The sequence below is a fragment of the Pipra filicauda genome, unplaced genomic scaffold (assembly GCF_003945595.2).
Source record: "Pipra filicauda isolate LSUMZ 115617 unplaced genomic scaffold, ASM394559v2 scaffold458_size729537_pilon, whole genome shotgun sequence".
Taxonomy (NCBI): Eukaryota; Metazoa; Chordata; class Aves; order Passeriformes; family Pipridae; genus Pipra; species Pipra filicauda.
Genome location: NW_024104596.1, coordinates 288382 through 311709, shown reverse-complemented (window position 1 = coordinate 311709; position 23328 = coordinate 288382). Strand labels below are relative to the sequence as shown.

Here is a 23328-nt window from a genome sequence, read left to right as displayed (position 1 = left end):
AACAGCTGAAAACACACACACAAACCAACACACAAGGCACCGAGTCCTTAAATTTAAATAACTGGATTTTCTGAAATGTCTCTATATGCTATCAGATATGCGAGGGGATAGCACCTTTCTAGCATTTAAGCTAGAAAGATTGTGGGAAAAATGAAATTACATTAAAAAGGTTTCTTCAGAAAGGTGATATAAATTCCCCTGTCTCCTTAGGACACAAGTTTGCTATACGTTTCATGCAGGAAATGACCTTATTTCTGCAGAGAAAATTTTCACACTTAAGGATAAAGGAATCGCGAAATGATAGTTTTCAATTCTTAGAGAAGTAAGGAGGGGGTTCAGCAAAACTGTCACCTTGGACTTCCAGAGGGCAGAGTATGACCTGCTTAAGAGACTGATCGAGAAAATCCCTTGGGAGGCCATCCTGAAGGGCAAATGAGTCCAGAAACATCGGACTTGTTCAAAAAGGAAATTCCAAAGGCTCAAGAGCAGGCTGTCCCCATATGCTTAAAGATCAGCCAGTGGGGAAGACAGGCCTGGCTGAACAGAGAGTTGTGAATGGAACTTGCAGCAAAAAAGGAGTTTGAGACTTTTGGAGGAAGGGTCAGGCCACTCAGGAACACAACAGGGATGTTGTGAGGTTATACAGGGAGAAAAGTATAAGGGCCAAAGCCCAACTAGAACTTAATCTGGCTACTGGTTTAAAAGAGTAAAAATGTTTTTTTAAATACATAAGCAACAAAAGGAGGGCCAAGGAGAATCTCCATCCTTTACTAAATGCAGCAGGAAACAATGGCAAATGACAGGGGGAAGACTGAGGGACTTAATGCCTTCTTTGCATCAGTCTTTTAAAGTAAAACCAGCTGCTCTCAGGGTACCCCACCACCTGAGCTGGAAGACAGGGATGGGAACAGAATGATGACCCATAATCCCTGAAGGAATGGTCAGTGAGCTGCTACGCCACTTAAGAGACACACAGGTCTATGTGTGTGTGGGGCTGGATGGGATCCATCCAAGGGCACTGAAGGAGTGGGTGGAAGAGCTTCCTGAGCCACTTTCTGTCACTGACCAGCAGTCCTGGCAAACTGGGGAGGTCCAAGGGCTGGAAGTTAGCAAATGTGACACACATTTACAGGAAGGGTTGGAAGGAGGATCTGGGGAACTACAACCCTGACTTCAGTGCTGGGGAATGTCATGGGGCAGATCATCCTGAGTGCCATCATGCAACATGTACAGGACAACATGGGGTCAGGCCCAGCCAGCCTGGGTTTAGGACAGTCAAGTCCTGCCTGACCAGCCTGGTCTTCTATGACGAGGTGACCGATCAGTGGATGAGGGAAAGGCTGTGGATGTGTCTACCTGGTCTTTACTAAACCTTTTGACACATTTTCCCACAGCATTCTCCTGGAGAAACTGGATCTCATGGCTTGGATGAGTGCCCTGTTCACTGGGTACAAAACTGTCTGGATGGCCCAGCAAGGGGTGGGGAATGGAGTGACATCCAGTTGGGGCCCCTCACCAGGGGTGTGCACCTGGGCTTTGTACAGGGGACAGTTCTGTTCCATATATTTATCAACAGTTGGGATGCGGAGATCGAGGGCATCCTCAAGTCTGTTTGCTGACCAAGCTGGGCAGGAGTGTCGATCTGCTGGAGGGCAGGAAGGCTCTGCAGAGGGGTCTGGACGGGACTGATTGATGAGCTGGGGCCAGTTTTGTGAGGTACAACAAGGGGAAGTGTTGGGTCCTGTGCTTGGGTCACAACCCCCTGAAGTGCTCCAGGATGGGGGAAAAGTGGCTGGAAAGTTATATGGCAGGAAAGAACCTAGGGGTGCTGGTGACAGGAGCTGAACATGAGCCCAAGTGTGCCCAGGTGGCCAAGAAGGCAAATGGCACCTGGCGTGTACCAGCCATGGTGTGGCAGCAGGACCAGGGCAGTGTCTGTCCCTGTGCTAGGCATGGGTGAGGCCCCACCTCAAGTTTTGGGCCCCTCAGACAAGAAAGACATTGAGGTGCTGAAGTGTGTCCAGAGAAGGGAACAGAGCTGGGAAAGGGTCTAGAGCACAAGTCTGATGAGGAGAACCTGAGGAAACTGGGGTTGTTTACCCTGGAGGAGACTGAGGGAGGGACCTTCCCACTCTCTACAATTCACTGGAAGGAGGTTGTAGCCAGGTGGGGGTCAGTGTCTTCTCTCAGGAAACAAGTGACAGACAAGAGGAAACAGCCTCACGTTACAGCAGGGGAGATTTAGATTGGATATAAGGAAAAACTTCTTCCCAGAAAGGGTTGTCAGGCATTGGAAGAGGCTGCCCAGGGAAGTGACTGAGTCACAGTCCCTGGAAGTATTTAGAAAAAGTGTAGATGTGGCACTTAGGAACATTATTTAATGGAGGACTTGGCAGTGCTCGGTTAATATTGACTTGATGATCTAAAAGGTCTTTTCCAACCTAAACAATTCTATGATTCCATGATTTTAAAACCTACTGCAAGGACTTACTGTGCTGTTGTCTGTAGCAGATGGTATCGGCTGTTGTAGGAGAGAGGAAAATGGATTACATGGATGCTGCTGTGATCTGGCATGGTATTTCCTATGTTTCTCTCCCTGGTCAACAGTGGCCATGTTTCTGTTAGCTACAGCCAGCTCTCAAAGATCTCAGAAGTCTTTTCAAGTGCTAAAAAACCCCTTATGAGTTCAATTTATCTGTTTTGCACAGTACTTACTTAAAGCCTGTATAAAAGGAACAATCTTTGCACTTGAAGAGTTTTTTCCCTCCATGTTTGTCACGGTAGTGGCGTCGAATGCTCTGTATGTAACCCGAGGAGAATTCACAAAATTCACAGTTAAGGATGGCTTCTGCTTTTTCCACTCCTGCAGCACTCCCAGAAAGTGGGATTGGGCTGATATTGTTGTTCCTGGCCAAAGCTGCAGACTGGTAGTGGTTCAACTGCTGCTGAACATCAGGAGGCTCAGAGTATGAAGAGTCTGTAGAGAAACAGAGTGAAGTTGTTATTCCAGGTGGATCAACAAATCTGAAAAGGTTTGATGCCTGTTCCGGAACATCTTGGCTTTTAGAGGGGGTTGATCAAGATGTAAGTTATGAAACTAATCCTGCTTTCTGAAGGGAGTAAGACATATAGGACTTCTTAATCTAATCTAATGTGTATTCTACAATTTAAAAGGTGATCAGTACAAATTACGATTTTTAGATCTGATTTGGGGAGGAGAGGAGTGATAGATTCAAATTAAAAGTAGTCTAAAAAGAAGTCTGACTTTAAGACACTTAATTGTGAGAGTAAAGCTCATGAATCATACTGACAAATGTTTTATGTGTTTGGTGCATAAATCAAACCAGACTCTCTCGAGGTGAAGGTCTGGCACAGAATATACATAAATAGGCTATCTATAAAGGGAAAGGAAAAAAAAAAAGAAGATAAATAAATGGATACTCTTCCCTACTCATTCATGGAATTATTTAAGAAACTCATATCAAAAGTTAACTTTAGAATATGACATAATTTTACTTTGTCCCCTTTGAAGAAGTCTTCACGAAAGGTAAATTCAAATGCTCCTAGTTGATGATGTCTGAAATTAAGTCATCATTGGAAAAAAAAATATGTTTAATCATAAATTCCAGTAAAACAAACCTTTAAACCATTATGTTTTGCTACAGAGATCTCTCTTTACATGTATAGACACATCCCTTCTACCAGCCAGAACTCTGTCACATCATTTTCATGGCATGTGGAGGAACACAGTCCAGAGATGTCTCAGTACTGAAACTGAAAGCTGTAATATGTTAGTTGGACCCCCCAAAAAACAAGGGGAAAGAGGCAGGGTTGTGCTGAACACTTCGCAACACACTCCCTTGAATGTGGAGGTTAGGAATTCATCTGCTTTGTTCTATATAACACACAGCTGACCATGAATGGCACAAATCAAAGTAGATGAATAAAGCACAGATGAATTTCAGTGCATTTTTCCTGAATAGAAGACAAAAGGCTCTTTTCCTAAGCTTTCTAGAAAGGGGGAAAAAAGTAAGGGGGGGGAAGTCAGGATACAAACCGTACTAGCCACCTGCTGCTTTGGTGTGTACTTCATTTTCCAAAGCTTAATTTCCCAAGGCTAGATATATAGGAATTCTTTAAGAGATACACTTGTGGGAACTTAACACCATCCATTCTAACCAATTAGTACGGAGAAACAAAAGGCAAACAGGCCTATACAGCACTCAGTGTGGGGACTTCTCCACCTGTCTTCAACAGAGCAAAATGCTTGCCTCCTTTTCTCACTACCACAGAATATACATGCCTAAGAAATGAATAACAAATAACAACAATAAAAAAAACCAACCCAAACACACAGACAAAACAGACACAGGAGATAAACGTCTCTGGGCTCCCCTGGCTTTATCACCAGGTGTACAGCAAAGACAAAAGGCAGACATGAAAGATTCTGGTAAAATGAATGAAACATTTTTTGTTTTTCTTAACCAAGCCCCATGAACTGAGGCTGGATTACAATGCAGCATTTATCATCTCTTGCTTCCACTCCTTCTACAGCAGGTTTGTTCACCAAGAGGGCTCACAGTGAGCTCCACTTGTTTAAATGTCAAGGCTTTCTTTTCCTTGTGCTTGTAACAGGCTCCCCATTTCCTTTACTCTGGCACAGGATGGGCCTGAGGAGCCACTTCCTCTGCAGAAGTCTCTTTTCTCTCAAAGGTAGCACCTGTGTATTCACCCTCATTTGGAATGGGATGTTGAGGACCAAAACAGTGTATGGTTCAGAGTGGATTTGCTGCAGCCTGGTGCCTGGGTTTTATCAGTGATTCTAAAAGCACAAAACACAGACAGATTTCCTGACAGGGGTATGTATAGCAGCTCAAAAAAAGTTCTTAGCATTGGAGACAGCTCTTTTTTGTATGTATACCAGTCAAATCACTCATAGGGTACTGACTGAAGTCTACTTTGTGGCTCACTGTTCCCCTTCTCAGGAAGAAGGGATCAAAAATTTCCACAACATCATCAAGGTTCCCAGCCAAAGCCTCAGCAACATCCATGGCTAAAAAAGTTACAGGTCTAAAAATGATTATTTGCAGCAGAAGGAAGTTCTGCTGTTGTTTGGAAGATCTACTGTACTTCAGATGCTTTTATTTCCCCTATCATCTGGTGTCTATTCATCCAGCTTTCCAAATTTCATTTGGGTATTTACAGAGCTCTGTGGAATCTGCCATGGGAAAAGTGCAGAAGTAGACAGCTATATGTCAATTCTCACAGAAAAGAAAGCACATGAAGTAGCTTTCCTTGTCATCAGGAATAGCCAAAAGTAAATTCTACCTTTTATGCTGGCTACCTTACAATTTTTAGTATATTGCTCCATTACAATTCAAATAGCTATGATATTTAGAGAAAAAACAATCATCTGAAGAGCTCATCCAATGTGTCTTACCCTTAAACAATGGTAGCATGCATATCCCTAACGTATTCTTCACTTTCTCCCCTGCCAAATGCTTTCATTATTTTGCAATCTTTCTGCAGTGCAAGATTTAGCACTTCCTGAAGGAAAACACTCAGGATTAACATGTATATAGGGCTTCTATTACTGTCTGAGAATCAGCTTGCCACATCCAGATGCCACATCAGCTTGCCACATCCCGGCATCCAGATGCAACCCAGCTCCATGAGGGACACTTTGGGCACAACCCAAATCCGACCAATGGCATGGCAAGTTTTCCACTGGTTTCAGTGAACCCCACCTTTATCATGCCCACTCCAAAAACAGTGAAGGCAGGGGAATGACAGAAACTGATTCAAGTTTGCTACCAAACAATGCGTTTTAGCACACAACACAGAACGAATCTGCCAGAAAATAAGAAAGAGATGATGGGGTCAAGGTTTTGGATATTTTTATTTAATTTTCAAAGATTTATTTTATCTTTCAAGAGAAGGACTAGGGACACAAATCCACAGCCAAGAAGCGTGTCCTTCAGTGCTGGATTAACCTAAAATGTTGACCAAGCCTTAGCACATCGACAAGCCTTGAGCTGCTGTGCACATTTTGGTGGAGTCACTCCAATAACAGGATGCCTGGATTTAAGAGTGGAGAATGAAGCAGGAAGAGAGCAGAGCCTTCCCCTCAGAACTGACCAACAACTGAGTCATGGCTATACACAATGCAAGTTCCACCTCAGCCTTTTTTCTGAACCCCAAGCACCAAAGGTTGGGAGCACTCTGAGAAAGTATTAGCAGCCTTGGCCTGGAGCAGGGTCCAGCTATCCACGCCTGAAATAAGGCTCTAGAATCCAACATCAAAGTCAAAAAGAAGAAGACATTAAAATAACCAGTGTGAAGATTTCAGAGAATTTGTATCAAGTGCACATAAAAACAAAGGCAAAGAGAAAACACGAAGGGAAAGAAAATGAAGAAAAATTAAACACCAGAAAGTACCAATTACATGTTAAGGGAAAAAAGGTTTGTTTTTTTTTTTCACTAAACAGCTTTGAGGCAGCACAAGATAATAAAGCACACTTATATATGCAATGAAAGAAAACTGAACACTTAGTCCTGACTCATTTGAAACAATCACACAAATAAATAAAGGCCCACAGCCAAAACACTGAGATCCATTTATAAAGGTAGTTTTATCCAAAATGAATGGCAGGACTTCACCATGCAACTCCAAAAGCAAGGTAACATCATAGGATGATCTTAGGTAAAAGAAAGACACCTATATTCACGTCAAAAGGCAAAAATTAACAGTGACTGATGTAGTTAAAAATGGAAGGACAGTGGCAATGTTGCAATATGTCACATAAAGGATCTACCTACAAACTACCTGCACAGGAAGAATAACGAGACCAGCAAGTAGCGTAATACCTGCCAGCACCTATGGATGTAAAAGATACTATCTATCCTTAGTATACAAAAGCATTCTCATAACCAAAATGCAGAAGAGATTAGTTGAAAAGAAACCAGTAGAACTTACTGCCCACATGGTCAATTATCAACATAGATGTATCTAAATTTTGATAACAAAATACAAGTAAGTCTCATTGTGTCTCTGCATGGGCATTTCCAGAGTGCCTAAAACACTAAAATGCCTGGTCAGTGATACTGTCACTCTGAAAAATTTACTCAGAGTACAGTCACAAAGACTGGCACAATGAGCCTGTCAACAAATCTGGAAGTTACTACCTCATCCAAAAGAGCAATGGAATATAATAATGAAAATGCAACTTGATACACACCTGCATACCCTGGGATCATACATTGGGGAAAAATATACAGTCAAAACCCACCACACAGCAGCAAAATAAAAATCCAAGTTTCACTGGATCCTATGCAGCATAGAACATGTTTCAGATACCTAAAAAAAATCCCAGCTTTGGGATCCTTTCAGAAGAAAAATTCAAATTCAGATTCTGAACTGGTTACATAAATTTACACAGAAATTAATGATGTTTCAGTTGTTTGTAGGTGTTTGCAGAGCTATCAATGAACACATATGCAACAGCAAAACACTTCAATCACCGAAACCAAACAACAACAGACCAGAAATAGGCTTTGATGCGTCTAAGTAAGAGACACTGAGCAACAGCTCAGAGTTCTCAGCAACAGCTCAGAAACAAGAGGCAAAAGTACTTATTAAAGGAAAGAAATTAAACTAATGCTTCATCCTTTCAGGGTGAATAGAACCAGATATATCTAATATAAGCATTTGCATGCCTGCACAGTGATGGGTAGGCATGGAGCGAGAAACACTGTTTTCAGGAAAAGCAGCTGTTTGCATACACTGGAAAGAGATGTTACTGAATTTACAGACTAGTAATAACTGAATAGCTCAACAACCAGAAGGAGTCAGCAGGAGATAAAAATGAAGACACCATATCTTCCTGGTATATCCACACAGAAAGATCAACCAGTCGAAAGAGATCAGCATTTGTATGAACAATGAAACTGAAGATGGAGATGTTTGGCTCCTGAAATAAGGAAAAAAAACAAAACAAAGAGAATGTATAAATAACAAAAAATGCTTAATAACCCTTTGTGGGGGAAAAGGGCAATGTAGTAGTAACACAGACTTAGGACATTCTGGATCTGTGAGGAAATTTTCTAAACAGACTAAGAGGAAAATATTTGGAATGCTATTTAATTTTATCTGAATTCATTCATAGAGAGAAAATTTCAATTAAGAATGACAGAAAAATTGCAAGGATTTAAGAAAAGCAGCAGAAAAATGGTTTCCTCGGGATAGAAACCTATTTGTAAAACCAAATAAAGATGCAATGCTGTACCAAAAAGTACCAACAAACACAGAATATACAGCCAATTATTACTTTAAAATGCACAAGTTAACCGTAAGAGTGGAACATAGGAGATTTAGGAACATAATCCCTTCCAAAATTCAATGGGAACTCAAAATTACCAGCTCACTGAGTGGTAGGATAGCATATAGTAATGAATGGCAACAGCTTGAAAAGTGGGAAGGTGGCAAAGCAGGGTGTCATACAAAGATTGTGAAGACTACACACATTTGTTCACTTTATGCCATGCAGCACTGACCTGGAAGGAAGAGTACGTGGGAGGTGAAATGTTCTGGCAATAAATTAAGATGAGGGAAGGGAATGATAAGACTCAGAGAGATGTGACAAAGCATTCATGAAGAAGCTTAGAGAACCATACAGTACAACCATACAGAACTTTTATTCACTGCATGTTTAAAAACAGAATACAAGCCTACTCTTCAACCTAAATTCTGATTTCCGCTAAAGAACCCTGACATTGCTAGGATAGAGATAGAACAGAAACAATTCTTGTGCCCATGTCTGCACTCTCCAAAAGACAGAAGAAAAGAATAATTACACAGGAAAGGAAATAAAGCCCTGGAATAGAATTGCCATTTAAAGGATTTACCTCCAGCTCCACCCACTCCACTTCACCCCACCCCAAAAAACCCAAACAAACCAACCCACAAAAGCCACTACCACCAAACCCAAACCAAACCAAAAAAAACCCTCAGAACAACAAAAAACCTCAAACCAAAACAGAAACCTTGTTGGAGGAATTTATTTCACCACTATCCATAAAGGCCACTTTTTGGATCACTTCAGACCAGCTTTCGTGAGAAAGATATTACAGATATTTCTAAGCCTCAGAAGTGGGCAATGAGAAAGACACATGGACTGTACAGTCTTGTTTATTCAAAAGAGATGAGAGAACCTATATCCATGTTTCCTTATAACTTTGAATTCCTTTTAGAGTTATCTGCACACCTAGCTCTGAATGGAACCAAGGTAAGATATATGTCATACAGCTTCTTGTGCTAACATCAAAATAATTTCAAAGGGACATAAATTTCACCTAATAAGAAGAAAATAATATATAATTTTATCATCTGAATCTCTTCCACAGAGACAGTCTCACGCTGCTGACTGTAGAAGAATTTGGGAGTTTCACAGCTGAGATCAAGAGTGGCTACAATACTCTGTATAAATGATGCAAATGAAAGCAGTAGGAACTGTTTAAGATTTATGAAGGAGTAATGTAATTGATGAACTAAGTCATACCATATTATTTCCATCAGAAGAAAAGGATTAGTCCAAGAGTTTCCCGTGCCCTCCTGTTCTAGAGTATCCAACACTGCAGTGTGTTTTGGAAGGAGCATTTTAGTGGTCAGGAAACTCTTCATCATATTGCCATTTAACTCCTAGTTATCCATTGTTTTCATCTGTTTTCCCCACAACAATATTTCTTTTCTGGCTTCAACCCAATTTAACTTTCCTGCAGGTCTCTAGGTGACTTGGCCACTTACTAGTCACACTTAGGCTGCACACAACCCTCTCACTGTAAACTTTTAGCAGCTGCTCCACCTCTCACAACCTTTCCAACAGTGGCAAGCCACTACAGCTTTCTAGCCCCACCAATTGCTTTGCCCATTGCCATTTTCACTGACAACAAGAAGATGATTATGCACAGGTGCATCGAGTTTCCTCTGGCACTCATGTTATCTTACCTCTGTTTATCTACTGCCTTTTGTTTGAAGAATGTTTCCATCTGAGAATCTGCTGCCACTGGCTTACACTGGCTGAACAGTTCAAATCATTGGTCATGTTTCAGCCCTTCATTCTTGTAATTTGTTACTCAATGAATGAAATTCCATTGTCTAAATGCACTTAAAACTGAGACTTCTACTTGGTCAAAGACTTCTGCTACATGTCAAACATTAGGAACTCCACAAATTTACCTATTTCCATAAAATGGATAAAAGGTTGCCTAGCTATTTCTTATTCTGTTGAACCAAACTCAAACTCAAACCTCATAAACGGAAGGGCATTTACAGAAGAGAAGAACACAAACAAATCTGGAAATAGCTTTAGCAAGACTGATTTAACCAATCTGCTAAACGGACTTACCGGTAATAGGTTCCTTTCTGAACTTACAGATGTACAAAGTTCTATTTCAACCGATCCCTCGCTCAGACAATAATCTACCAATCAATCTTTTTTTTTTTGCATCAGTAACCAAATGATTCTCATGCTATTACGCTCCATGATTTCCATTGATTTCTTTTAAAAAGGCAATCCATCAGATGTTTTTCAGGAGCGCTCCACATTTCCTTCTGTGTTGCACTTACCCTTTACATATTTGTATTCATATAAATACAGTGCCACTAACACACGTGTTGCTGTCACCTAAATGCTCACTTGCCTCCAAGGCTTGAAATGAAGAGGGAAAGAAATCAGCTTTATCAAGTGTTACATATTTACATTTTGCTTTAAAACTGGTCCTAAAACTACAGTGACAATATATAGGTATTGAGGATTTATTCTAGTCATAAAGTTCAGGAACTTGTAAATCTGTTCTGGAGACCTCCAGCACACACCGTGACATTATTTTCATTGCCAACAGAAAGCCTCCATCTCCATCACCAGTTCTGAGCTCACACCGTTTTGGGCAGTATTTTCAAGTACATGTAGGAACAATATTCCTTAAAGAAGAAATAAAACCAGCTACCTAAATGTCAAACATTGAGCTGTCAACTGTGATGATGATGTATGTCCACTCCAACAGAGCTAAAATGAGCAAAGGAGTTTTACCTCTCCACCAAGCACCAAATCCCTCCAGCATGTTTTAGATCAATGGGAAGTAAGTGGAGTCTCAAGGGATAGGAGGAATATCAGTTGGCTTACACAAGAAGACTACTAATATGCAGGAATGATAGTCTACAGAAATGCTCTCTTGGTCAAGTCATACTCTATAACCCTTCTCACCAATAGCATCCTTTTTACTCTGTATAGAGTGATCACAAATTCCACGGACAGCAGTAGCATGTGACACATAAGGAGACCAGCATCTACCACTTTGTCCCCTAGCCTGAACACAAAAATCAAAGCCAAAAGACAGCAAAAACCTCAGGAACAAAAACACAACAGGAGTCAGGATTTGCTTCTTTCTTTTCACTGTGGGTGTAATCAGGTAATTTCTTTCTGCTCAGAAGGAATCCAGAAGATATTTCTTCCTTTATTTATTGCTTGATCCACCCAAACAGTCTGTCTCCTCCCTACCCTAGGCAAGCCTTTCAGTACCACAGCAATCCCATCACAGCAGGCTGGCTGAATCCATAAAAAGACTGACAGCAACCTTCTCCCAGCTGCATGAGTTCCTGTCTGCATCCTGCTGAATCTCAGTTTTGCCTTTACCCATTCAGTTCAAGCACAAAAAACAGAACCAGAAAAAAAAAGCACAATGAACAGCAAGCTGACACCCCCCTGAGCACAGCTAATGATATCTCCCTCTGTTCCACTACCCACAAAACTGTAGGAAAAGGCCAAAAGCCAAACAACTCCACAGCGGAAGAGAGCTGCAGAGAACAAGGTCATCCCCAGTGCCTTAGGACCTTGAAACAGTGAGCAGTTTGTTCAGTAGAACTGGAGGTGAACAAGTCCTGCGCTTGTTCCACCAGCCTCTGCCAATCTGATGTAGGAGAAAAGTTCCATCTGATCCAACATCTGATATTTAGTTAACACTGACCACAAGACACACCAACAAGTACCAGAGAGTTTTACAAGCACTGGAAGGCACTGTGGCCACTGCAGTAAGAAAAGATAAGCGAAGTCTGAGGGGAGAGCAGGAACTTGCTCTGGGTTAGGGAAAGAAGGAACACAGCTGGGGATAAAAAAAGCAGCCTGCAAAACACTGATACTTCAGAGTAAGCATGAGGCATCACTCCTCCTGTGGGGCACAAAAGCAGTGAAACAGGTAGAACAAGTAGTCAGCTTTTTGCAGCCTAACTGTGGCTGCAAAAGTAGAGGCATCTTCTGTTCTGCAGTACGCAGATCACCATCTTGCATCCTTAACAGGGATGTGATCCTTCTGACTCACCTTGCAATTAAAGCAATTAGCTATTGAAGCTCTGTCTGAATTTGCCCTGTAGTCCCTACTGGCTCTCTGCCCTTCCAGCCAAACTTCAATGAAATAAAAGGGTCTGAAATTTCAAAAGAGTTTTTGAACAAACCCCTCCCCCAAAAAACACCCAAACCATGAACTAAACACATTCTGCTCCAATGCAAAGTTTCCTGGCTGTGAGGATTGACCATTGTGATTTTCCCCAAACAGCAGCAACCATAAAACAGCAAGACACACTAGTAACAATCAGTGGGAGAGAAACAGCACCAAAGTGGAACAGGACCATCTTACAAACTTTCTGCTCTGATTGCAAGGTTAGAAAAATATCCCTTATCAAGAGTAACAGTGCACATGAATAAAAACAAGCAAGTCAGCCACAAGTCCTGATAGGGATTAAAAAAACAACAACAAAACCCACAGATCAGGGTAGTATGTCTTGACCATATGGAAAGCTTGCCTCTCTTCTAAAAGGTGGAAGAAAAAGGGAGATGTGTGACTCTAGAATTGAGCATATTGAGTGGATTTCTGTAATAATCATGACTCATTGGCACCAGCTTAGTGGATTTTGTTAAAAGGTGCCTTGCTGCCCACAGTTCTCTCACTCTAGTAGTACATTAAATTGCTTCAGCAAACCTACCAAAAGCCCTCCACACCCTCCAGAAGTTCATCTGTCAAGCACCACAGAAGAAAAACCATTCTGATTATGCACTATCTACTTCAAAAAATTGTACAGTAATGGGAAGGGATTTACAATGCATAAACAACAGTGCCAGAAATAAGACTTCACCAAGCAGCTTTGTACCCAGCCTAGCTCTGGCAGAGCAAACAGATGTATTTGTATTTGTCTCTAGATAAGGCAAAGTTATTTTCCACTGGCAAAGGCTAAAGTTCAGGGAAAAAATGGAACTGGGTGTTTCACTTAGTAGTTTTCAATGCATTTGCTGCTGCAAGAAATTAAATTTAATGAAGATGTTGACATACCATGTACTGGGAAACTCAAAAAATCTTCTAGTTCTGACCCTGCATGTGTGTTGTGATGTGTGCTGGTATTAGTGATAGATCCTGTTAGGTTTGCACAACAGTGAAAAGCATAATTACTGAGCTTCAAGGGCACACAGAAAGTGTGCTGCTTTCTATATGTTAAGAACTGGTCACCAGTAAAGAGGAATGGTCTTGTACAACAGCAGCATGTCTTCTGACTGAGAAGACATTAGAAACCACATCCAGGTCTGCTTAGCCTTGCACTTTGACAATTCAATATTCTTAATCAGTAAAATTAAAAAAACCCAAACAAACTATTATTTTGAATTATTGCACACAGTCATGATACAATTAAATTTATGAGGCTCCAAATCTACCAGTCATATGAATAAACAACGCAGTTAGGCCAAAGGGGTTATTTTCACAAAATAAAGGGCTACTCAAAGAAGCCAGGGCAATTTAAAGCAAGTGTTTTACATGCTCCGAAGAATCTTTTGCTGTGGGTGAAGTCATAGCATGAAACTGTTTATCAATTTGTTGAGTCATTCTGCTTTGTAGGCTTTATGACAACAGGTTGCACTTCTGGGATTCTCCAGCTAATAGGAGGAAGGCAGCACACCCCATCCACAGACCTCAAACACAAGCACACATGGATAACACCAGTGCTAACACAAGCAGTGTCTGTGATTTTTCCTCAGCTCATGATCACTTTGCACTGAACGCATTTTGTTATTCGTGTTTTCTCATGTGCAGTCACACAATTCTTGTGTCTGCCTTGCTTGCAACTTTTCCTTATTGAAAGAGATGGGAGCCTTCTAATCTTAATGCGTTGACAGTGCAGATTGTGGGATTCCATTGCCTTGTACTCAAGTCAACAGGAGCAGAGCTGGCACTGGAAACCCTGTGACACACACTGACACAGAGTGACAGCACCATCCATGTATCCAAACCACCCATCATGGGGAGAGATTGGTATGAATGCAAGTTCTGACTCTCACAAAGACTTGAAAGAACATGGAAACAGAGTCTGTGAGGAGATTCATCCAATCCTCCTAGCAGTTTGCAGTATTTCAATTTACAATGAATTTTTACTGCGTAAGTTCTCAAGACTGTTAAGCAACATTTTACTGTAAATGGCAAATAAATAAATCCAAATAAAATCCAAGCCAATCATACGTGCAAACAGTCAATCCCCACCATTTCCTTCTTGTAAGACGAAAAATACCTATAAACTATGAGGAGAGCAAAAGAGCCTTTTACCACAATGGCAACCTCATCATTTCAATAAGAGTTGGACATCACAAACCATTCTGTGTCCCTATGCAAAACAAAAAAATTGCACTCATGATCAACATTTGTTGGGGTGTTTCCAAGAAAAACAACCCCACACCAAATTATCATCACCCCCAGTCCTCCCCCACTCAAAAAAAACCCTGAGTGCTTTACCTCTGGTTAGAATAAGATATAATGAAAACATGTTCCTTATTTATCGAAATATTACCCAATAGGCAAAGAGGGGTAGGATAAAAAAGCAGGATCTTCAAATGAAGTTTCTGCAAGAAATCCTTCTCTGTTAACTCACCAGGACTGCCACAATCACCTTCTTACACCACTGCCCTGAGAGAAGCATTAAATGCACCGAATGTTTGTTATATGGATTGAAGAGGTTGTTATGCTTTCTAATAACACCTTCATTAGAATTATAGTTGCCAAAAGATTCAGCACCTACTCCACTTTAGCTTCACTTCCATGAAAGGTATATCGAGCATCCCAAAACACTGCTGGGATACACAGTTGAATACTTCAGATATGTTTGCTCTTACCAAGACAGAACTGAAATAGATGAGCCACAGAAACTTAAATCCATTCACATCTTTTAATGAACATATCAGTGTAAAGGAACAAATGAAATGTTCTAAGTAAGGCCCCTCAGGGAACAATTTTTGCAAGGGGGGAAAAAAGTATCGGCAGTAGTTCCACTGGGCTGCTGTCCCAGAGCAGTTCTATTCAGATATGTACTCTGCTGTTACAATTCTGTACCCTTTTCCCTTTCCTTCATTTTTACAGTGCTCAACAATTGACAAGATGAGTTCTGCTAGCTCCTCAGATCTCCCCAAGCCATCCTGCTCTATCTCCTATTCCAACCACAATATTCATTCACAGGTAGGAACAGATTCTTTCTGCAGCTATTCCAATGATACCAGCCTGCTGCTCACCTACCAAGCTACAAAACAAGCTCCTAACAATGTAACACAACCTTTTGTCTGTCTTTCATCCCAGCCCTAATTCAATTCTGCATCCCTGGTGAATTAACTTGATCACAGTTCACAATGCAGGTTATTTATACACACTAACACACAAAATCCAACTACACTACACCACATGAGCCCTTTTTAATACTGGCTCCAGCTGGACATAACCGTGCCCATCACACAGACCTGCATTTCCTGTTGTTAGGACCAGTATTTTATCTAGTCTTGCACACCATGAGCAACTCAACAGGCCTAGGCCACAGAGACATTGAATTATTCTCTTCTAAAAACCAAAAATATGTGATGTCATAAGAGCAGCTATCACTAACTTGATCTGCAGCCAACTTTCTAAGTAAAAAAATTATTTAAAGCAAGTGATTCCTTCCTCAAGCAATGCTGAAAATGCTAACACGATTATTATAACACCTGTACTTGCCTGACCAGCTCCCCAGTGGGTGGCTTCTATTATTGTCAAAGTGACTTAACCATTAACCCCGTTTAAAGATCGTCAGGCTAATTGGGACAAATTCTGCCTTGGCTTCAGGCTGTATCACAGATCTAGGTAACAGAGTCAACTTAAAGAAGTGCTTTCATTAACAGAGTCATCGTTTTATGTATTTCCAGGAAGAGTTCCTAAAGGCTGTAGAATTATCTTCTACAGGACTTGCAGCTGAATTTTAACTCCACTAATCATGAGTTTGAGCTCCTTGGATAAGAAAAAAAAAAGAGTAACTGAACCATCCTTACCAAAACTAAGTATTGCCCTTCTGTATCTCTCAACACACCATTGCTAACAAATTACTGTTAACAGACAGGAAAGACTAGGACAGCCACTGAAAATTATTTTCCACTTCTTAAGTCAGTAATCAAACATTTTCTTTTAAAAAGCAATCAAAAAGAAGTAGAACATAGCTCAAGATGTACCTGGCTTATTGGATTAGTTTAAGCTAGCATTAGCAAAACCTCAGCAAGTCTTCAATGCACTGCTCCAGACAACCCACTGACAAAAGATTGTCTGAGAGCAGCTGGTCAAAATCTTCTGTTAAGATTCTGATTCTGACCCCAAAAGTGACTTGCTAAACCACAAGAATACTCTTCATGCCTTTTTTTCCTTCAATAAAGTATTTTTATGCTGATTACTTATTTATTTCAATTCCTTTCAGCCATTTTCTGAACTTCTGTATCTTTCACTCTTTCTCATTTCACTTTTTTTTTTTTTTCTGGTGAGAAAGAAAAGGTGTTAAGGTGGGAGACTAAAAATGATTACTGATAATATTTACCTTCCATCCTTAGTTTACCAGCAACCCAAGCAGCCCAACAAAATTGCTGCTGAGTACATAGAACCACTCAAACTTAAGGAAAAAAAGGTATTTTCCTCTCTTCTAATACACCCTCCATCAACTCCAGTTCCTTGAACATCTGCAGATCTGACCCTTTTATTCACAGTCATCTACATTCTCCTCCCATGTCAATGGAACTCATCCAGGAATTTTTTTTTTTCAAAGAGGAGCTCTTTTCTTATATGGAGGTGACACCCAAAGATGGCTCATAAGCTACTTCTTAAAAAGCCTTAAAGCTTGGTGTGATACCATACAACACCTCTTGCGTGAGTCTGCATTTTCTCTGTTTAAATAGTATCCCTTCCTCTGTTATTTTTTAAGTATCTTCAACATACCCTTCCAGCAAAAGGGGATTAACACCTTTCAAAGGAAACATGGAAAAGAAAACTGTTCTCAAGTTCTGCACATGCATTTTAATATCTGAAGGTACTTCTGGTGTCCTCTGTAGAAAGGACAAGAAGAATAATTACTTTTACTACCACTACAGGTTCACATTTTAAGTTTAATCATGTGGTTTCTCAAAAGTGCTCTACTAACAAGATTAGGTATTAGGAAAAAATTCTTTACTGTGAGAGTGGTGAGGCCCTGGCACAGGTTGCCCCATCGCTGGAGGTGTTTTAAGGTCAGGCTGGACAGGGCTTGGATCAGCCTAGTCTAGTGGAAGGCATTCCTGCCTATCGCAGGGGGTTGGAACTAGATGATCTCCAAGGTCCCCTTCCAACCCAAATCATTCTATGATTCCATGAAGATAAGGGGGTGTTATTCAGGAGCATCAACGGAATTATATGGTCCCTCTCTCACTGGCTGTCAATAAAAGCCACGACTTTGAAAATTTTCTACAGTTCAAATCTCTGCTAAGAAGTAAAGCCAGCAGTGATATATTTCAAAGTCAACTGGTGTGGTGACAGAACAAGCTAATGTGGTATGAAATGGTGAGGATCTAAAGCAAGTCCCTTCCTACAACACCATGTTTACTTTTAGTTTTGATGCAACTTCTGTTTTTTTCTTAACGACCAAATGAAGATGCTTTCAGTGTAAGCTGCCTGCTGCAATTTTGTTTGCAATAAAAATATTAAGTGGCACCTTAGACAATTAAATTCTTGTTTTGAGGCACCTCTTACCATTAGAGTCCTCCACTTCTTCAGCAGGAGTGTGGTTCTTGGAGGTGTGGTGGGCGTGTGAGGCTGCAAGGTTGACAATGCGGGGTCTTGGTAGTGTCAGTGCTTTCCCATGCACTTTCAAGGAGTGCTCTTTCAGCTGGCTGATAGTCATGGTGGAAAATGAGCAGGAGGAACATTTGTAGGCATGTTCACCTGGGTGAGCGAAATACAGGCAAGTCATCAGCTCACAAAAGAAACAAAATGGGGCCCTCACAGTTCTCTTACTGAACTTGGCAGTAAAATTCCCATGGACTCTTCAGCGAAAGACTGATCCCAAAGAGAACAAGCCATGCGTATCTCCTTGTTGGAGCAGCCTGGAGTCTGTAGGTGTAGACACTTGCTTTGGACCAAAGTATCACTTTCTGACAACTGCAGATCCTTGCACAGTGACTGATGTCAAAAAAACAGAGACTAGACTCTCAGCATGCCTGTGTTGCATGGTATGGGAAGAAAGACTCTGGGATGAAAATGGAGTCACTTTTAACTATAGCATTTCCAAATTTCTTTGGGAATACAGCAACTAGAGATGGTGAAGTCAACTGTTTCTGCATGCAGCAACATCCAGTGTCATTATTAATGAAGCAAGAAGGACACCACAAAATGCTAACAAAAGGCCCTCCAAAAAAAAAAAAAGGAAAAAAAAAAAAGAAAAGGGGAGTAAGTGGAATTACATTTGGGGAAGGTCACATTTTTCCTTATGAAAAACCTGCCATTAGACAGCAGTACTCTTCACAGAACTGGCAACCAAATCAAGGTTGATTTACATCAAGAAGTGAACATGGCAATGCCAAGTATAGTGCATATCTATAAGGCTGTGTGAAAGTGTGTTATGAAAAAGCACTAAAAGAAGTGAAAGAACAGCAGTAATGAACAGTAGTGGATTTAATTCTGAATACATTCCAAGCCATAGAGACAGCAAACAAGGGGAAACAAATCCTGACACAAGATTTGTTTGGCATGGAGGCAACTGGAACACAAAGTGAAACTGTCCCAACACAAACACTGTGATATTACACAGGTGCCAAGTAATTGTTTTGGAAGTGCCATTTCCATGTACAAGAGTAACACTGGCCACATGTGAGTTGTACATAAAGTGCCAAAACCAATACAGGAGTGAAATATTCATGAATAGTAACAGAAGAATGAGAGTTCTGGTAATGAACAAGGCAGAAATGTTTTCCATCTCTCAAAAAATTCAGCAAACAAGGTTCTCACACAGCATTGCTTCCAACACCGGAAATAAAGTGAACCAAAAGAGAATGTGAAAACATACATATTGCAGCAAGTCAGAGTAGGCACACCTGAAAAGATTAGCAACCATCCTCCATAAAAATAACTCCCACTCCTATTCTCTTCCAGAAAAACTATGTTAATAATCAGAACAAAATACAAACTCTTAGAATGCCCTTTTTTGGTACATTTGAAAAAGAACAGATCACCCAAGAGACCAGAATGGTGAAACAAGAAATTGTTGCATGTGATTTTTCAAATGACATTCCTCGCCTGCGTATCATCAGTTATATATTTCCTATTTACAAATAGAAATAAAACATTTTTTTGAATAGCACGTGAAAGTTTCTCAATGGAACAGGATAATAAAAGGAAAAAAGATAGTCCAATGTAGAAGATACCAGCGAGATGCAGATATAGACCTTCATGGTTTGTCAGCATAAGAGATTCCTGGATGACACTATGCACCAACCAACTGTAAACTTGAAAGCACCACAAGAAATTAAAGCAAATAGAAAATGATTACATATGAAGCAGTCTAGACATACTAATAAATATGCCCACAATTCATTTCAAATGGACATCAACCTGAAAAGATGTGTTTGATTGCAGAGGAAAGGCTACAGTTTGGCTCAACAGATGTCTTCTGCACTTTTTTGACTGCTGGTTTCACATTTCATAAAATGATCATATTAATAGACATAAATAAATAAATGTAAACATTTACGTAGTGGGTCTCAACTCTTGATATGTTCTCAAAGCACTGTGTTCCAGATTACAAAGAAACTGAGCAGGGCCAGTACTCTTGTCTTACAATCATCTATTTCTGCATTTCCAGTGTCATTGCTAAAAAATTGCTAACAAGGGTCCCTCAAAAATACAAGCACAAAAAAAGAACTGGTCAAAAAGTTCAGATGAAATCAACAGAGAGCCTTTTTAGAGATACTGTCAACTGTTCTGCTCCATGCCAAAGGAGATGGCACATACTGGATGAAAAACAAATGCCAGAAACACTGGTACCAGCTGTCAGGCAAGAATGGATTTTGTGGTTCACTGAATTTTGATCCATCTCCAGAAAATGAGGCAGAGAGGCAGACTGAGTAAAACAGTTTGGAATTCAGGATTTTACTGACTTTTACAGATCTCCAGAAGACTTAAGAAAAATTCAGGGGGATTGAAGTTTCAACTTCTAAATACACTGATAATGGGAAAATTGAAAAGTGACAAAAAGTGGTAAGAGGGGTTCAGAGAACCACTGGGTTACTGAAAAACTGGGGAGTCTGAGGAAGTCTCTATAACATGTTTATTCAGGAGTATATATTTCTGAAGGACTGACCCCAAACACAACAAAGCAAAGCTCTAGCTGAAAAACATACAAGCAACTTTTCTGTGGTGTGAATATTCATTTAGTAGAAATGGACTGAAGCAGAAACAGATCATAAGCCTTTGGAAACCCTATTACCCATGTCATTGTGCAAGCATTATCCAGGCAACCATGAAATTGTGTTCTTGTACAATGCAAAACATAGTCCTTCAAAGACTGTCCACTAATCAAGTTCAAAAGCATGAATTCATAATAAATAAATCAGTGAATTACCTGAACAGAAGTGTGAAGTAAATATTAGCTGCATGGTAACTTTGGCTTTAAAAATGTGGCATGTTCAAACAAGGTAGCACAAAGGAGTCCAACTGTGTAATAGCATACGGAAAACATTATTTTATGGTTGGTGAAAATAAAGAACCATGTCACCTGCATACAAGATGTGTGATTCTGTAAACTGGAACTGCTGCATGTAGTTGGATTTCCTAGAAGGGCATGTCATGGTCCCATACAACAGGAAGGAAGCAAAAGTTAAACTAATCTACAATATCCATCAAGTACAGGAAAGGGTCCTGGCATAAGCTCCATGAAATCCAAAAAAAAACCACAGAAAATGAAGTGCACAAGACCATCAATCCCTCCTATATTTTTGTAGGTGAAAAATGACCTTGGATCAATGGTAACAATTAACCTTTAAATTTTTTTTTAGATCAGCAGACAGCTACAAATTCCTTATGCTTTTTCTCCCCATTCTTTCACTTTCCTCCAACCCAACCAGAGTATATGACATAGAACAAACAAATAATAATAAAAAGAACAAACATACTTCTAGCCCTTTTTGTTACCTGTTCAAGAAGTTTCTATTCATAAGTTTTTAACAACTGGTCTAGTTTGCAGTTTTTTAGGCTGGCCACAATTCTATTATTTCCATCAGTGTGGTGTGTGTTCGGATTGCAATTTGAAGGTTGATTTTTTTGTCCTTTTCAACCGCAAAGATGCAGCTGTAACCAATGGAGCCAGTGAGTTTTGACTCCAATCTTGTGATAACCTTTCAATGCAGGATGCATGATGGTGTCAAGAGTCTACAGCCAAGGAATAAAGATGAAGAAATTCTGGGTCTCACACTCTTTAATAACCTAAGGTGCAACACATTCAGGTGACCTACTCTGTGTGACATATCACCTTCTCAGGTCACAAGAAACGTCTGCTTGCTTGCTTGTATGGGTTCTGTACTGAAATACAGAGATTTGCAAGACCAACTTCCATATGCGATAATGAAACTGTGACGTTCTCAGTCTGCTGCACACAGACCTGACTCTCGAAGATTGATGTTTGGTTTTAACATGAAAGTTTGGTTTTAATATGAAAGCCAGCGTAAGACTCTACCAAAACCAAGGTGCAACTCACAATCTTTTCCCCAGAGTCACCTAAAGCACAAACATAAATGCAAACAGTGGAGCAAAGCTCACTACCAATTTGTTAAGACACGAAGGGTATGAACGATTAAATTCACTTGGAAGCAAGCAGAAATAAGAAAAGTCACTCACATAATAGAAAGCAGAAGAAAATAAAGAAGTTCTTGAAGTACCTATCGCTTTTTTAAATTCTCATCACTGTTTTAAAGTCTTATCCCTCCCATTACCCAAACCCCCACTCACTCCAACAGGTCCACAGGCTGGCCAGTCATGACTTGCCTTTGAAAATCTTACCCAACTCTGGTGACAAAACACGTAGTTCAAACCAGCATCTGTGATCAGCAACGAGAACACATGGGCCATTTCAGCTGCTCCACTGCAAAATTGAGAGAGAGAAAACTTACCAGCATGAGCCTTGAGAATGTGGGTTTTCAGGCGGCTGTTGTAGGAGGACTTGAATGGGCATAGTTTGCAGCGGAATGGCTTGTGGTGTCCATGGTGGGTCTGCATGTGGCGGTCCAGACTTGAAAAAGACAGAAAAGGGGAACAAATGAGAGTCAGTCATCCCAGCTCTTCCCTCAGATGCAAAGCAAAACACTTAAGATCAATAATAAAATAAGCAAGAGGCAGACCAGGCTCTGCTATCCTTCCTCCCGCTTTCTCTTAAAATTCAATAGGTCTGCTTACAGAATAAAGTCAAGTCTAACATGAAGAACAGGAGCAGAGCTGACACCAATTCTGTTTATACAGAAAGCAAGACACTTAAATAAACTTATAGGGCAAGATCAGTATAAATTAAGTTATACATGATCCAGACTTAAAGGACTGGTTGAGAAAACCTGAAACAGACAAAACCAGTAAAATTATCATCACATAATTTTTCTCCTGCCAAAGATTTTTGTGAAAATACGTCCCCTTCTGTCCTGTTGATTGAAGGGGGAAAAAAATAAATTCTTTTGTTGACCAGCTTTACTGAGGAAGCCTTCTTTTGGTTACAGCAGCAAAAGCAGATTAGAGATGCTGCTCTGGGGAGGGTGCCAGCAGGCTACAGTTGATGAGTTCCAGGATTAAAAGGCAGTAGAGTTTCAGAAGCAGCAGCGTAGGAGATTCTGCATGAAGCTCAACAGGAGAAGGGGTAGCAAAGACCAGCCTCTACTTTCTTCGGGGAAAATGGAAGCAACCAACAACCTGAATACTGTGAAGTGATCAAAACCTGCTCTCTCCACTGTGTGT

General features: G+C 40.5%; 1 protein-coding gene across 2 annotated transcripts in view; it reads right to left on the bottom strand.

Moving 5' to 3' along the window:
- Window positions 1-23328, bottom strand: part of ZNF462 (zinc finger protein 462) — a 91236-nt gene that overhangs the window by 17017 nt on the left and 50891 nt on the right. The window contains exons 6-8 of one of the 2 annotated variants that reach the window (XM_039385972.1): window positions 22500-22618; window positions 18091-18282; window positions 2716-2977 (exon numbers count right to left, since the gene is read on the bottom strand). In XM_039385972.1, the coding sequence (XP_039241906.1) occupies window positions 2716-2977; window positions 18091-18282; window positions 22500-22618 (573 nt within the window). The remainder of the gene's footprint in view (window positions 1-2715; window positions 2978-18090; window positions 18283-22499; window positions 22619-23328) is intronic. The other variant, XM_039385973.1, reaches the window with a different exon arrangement.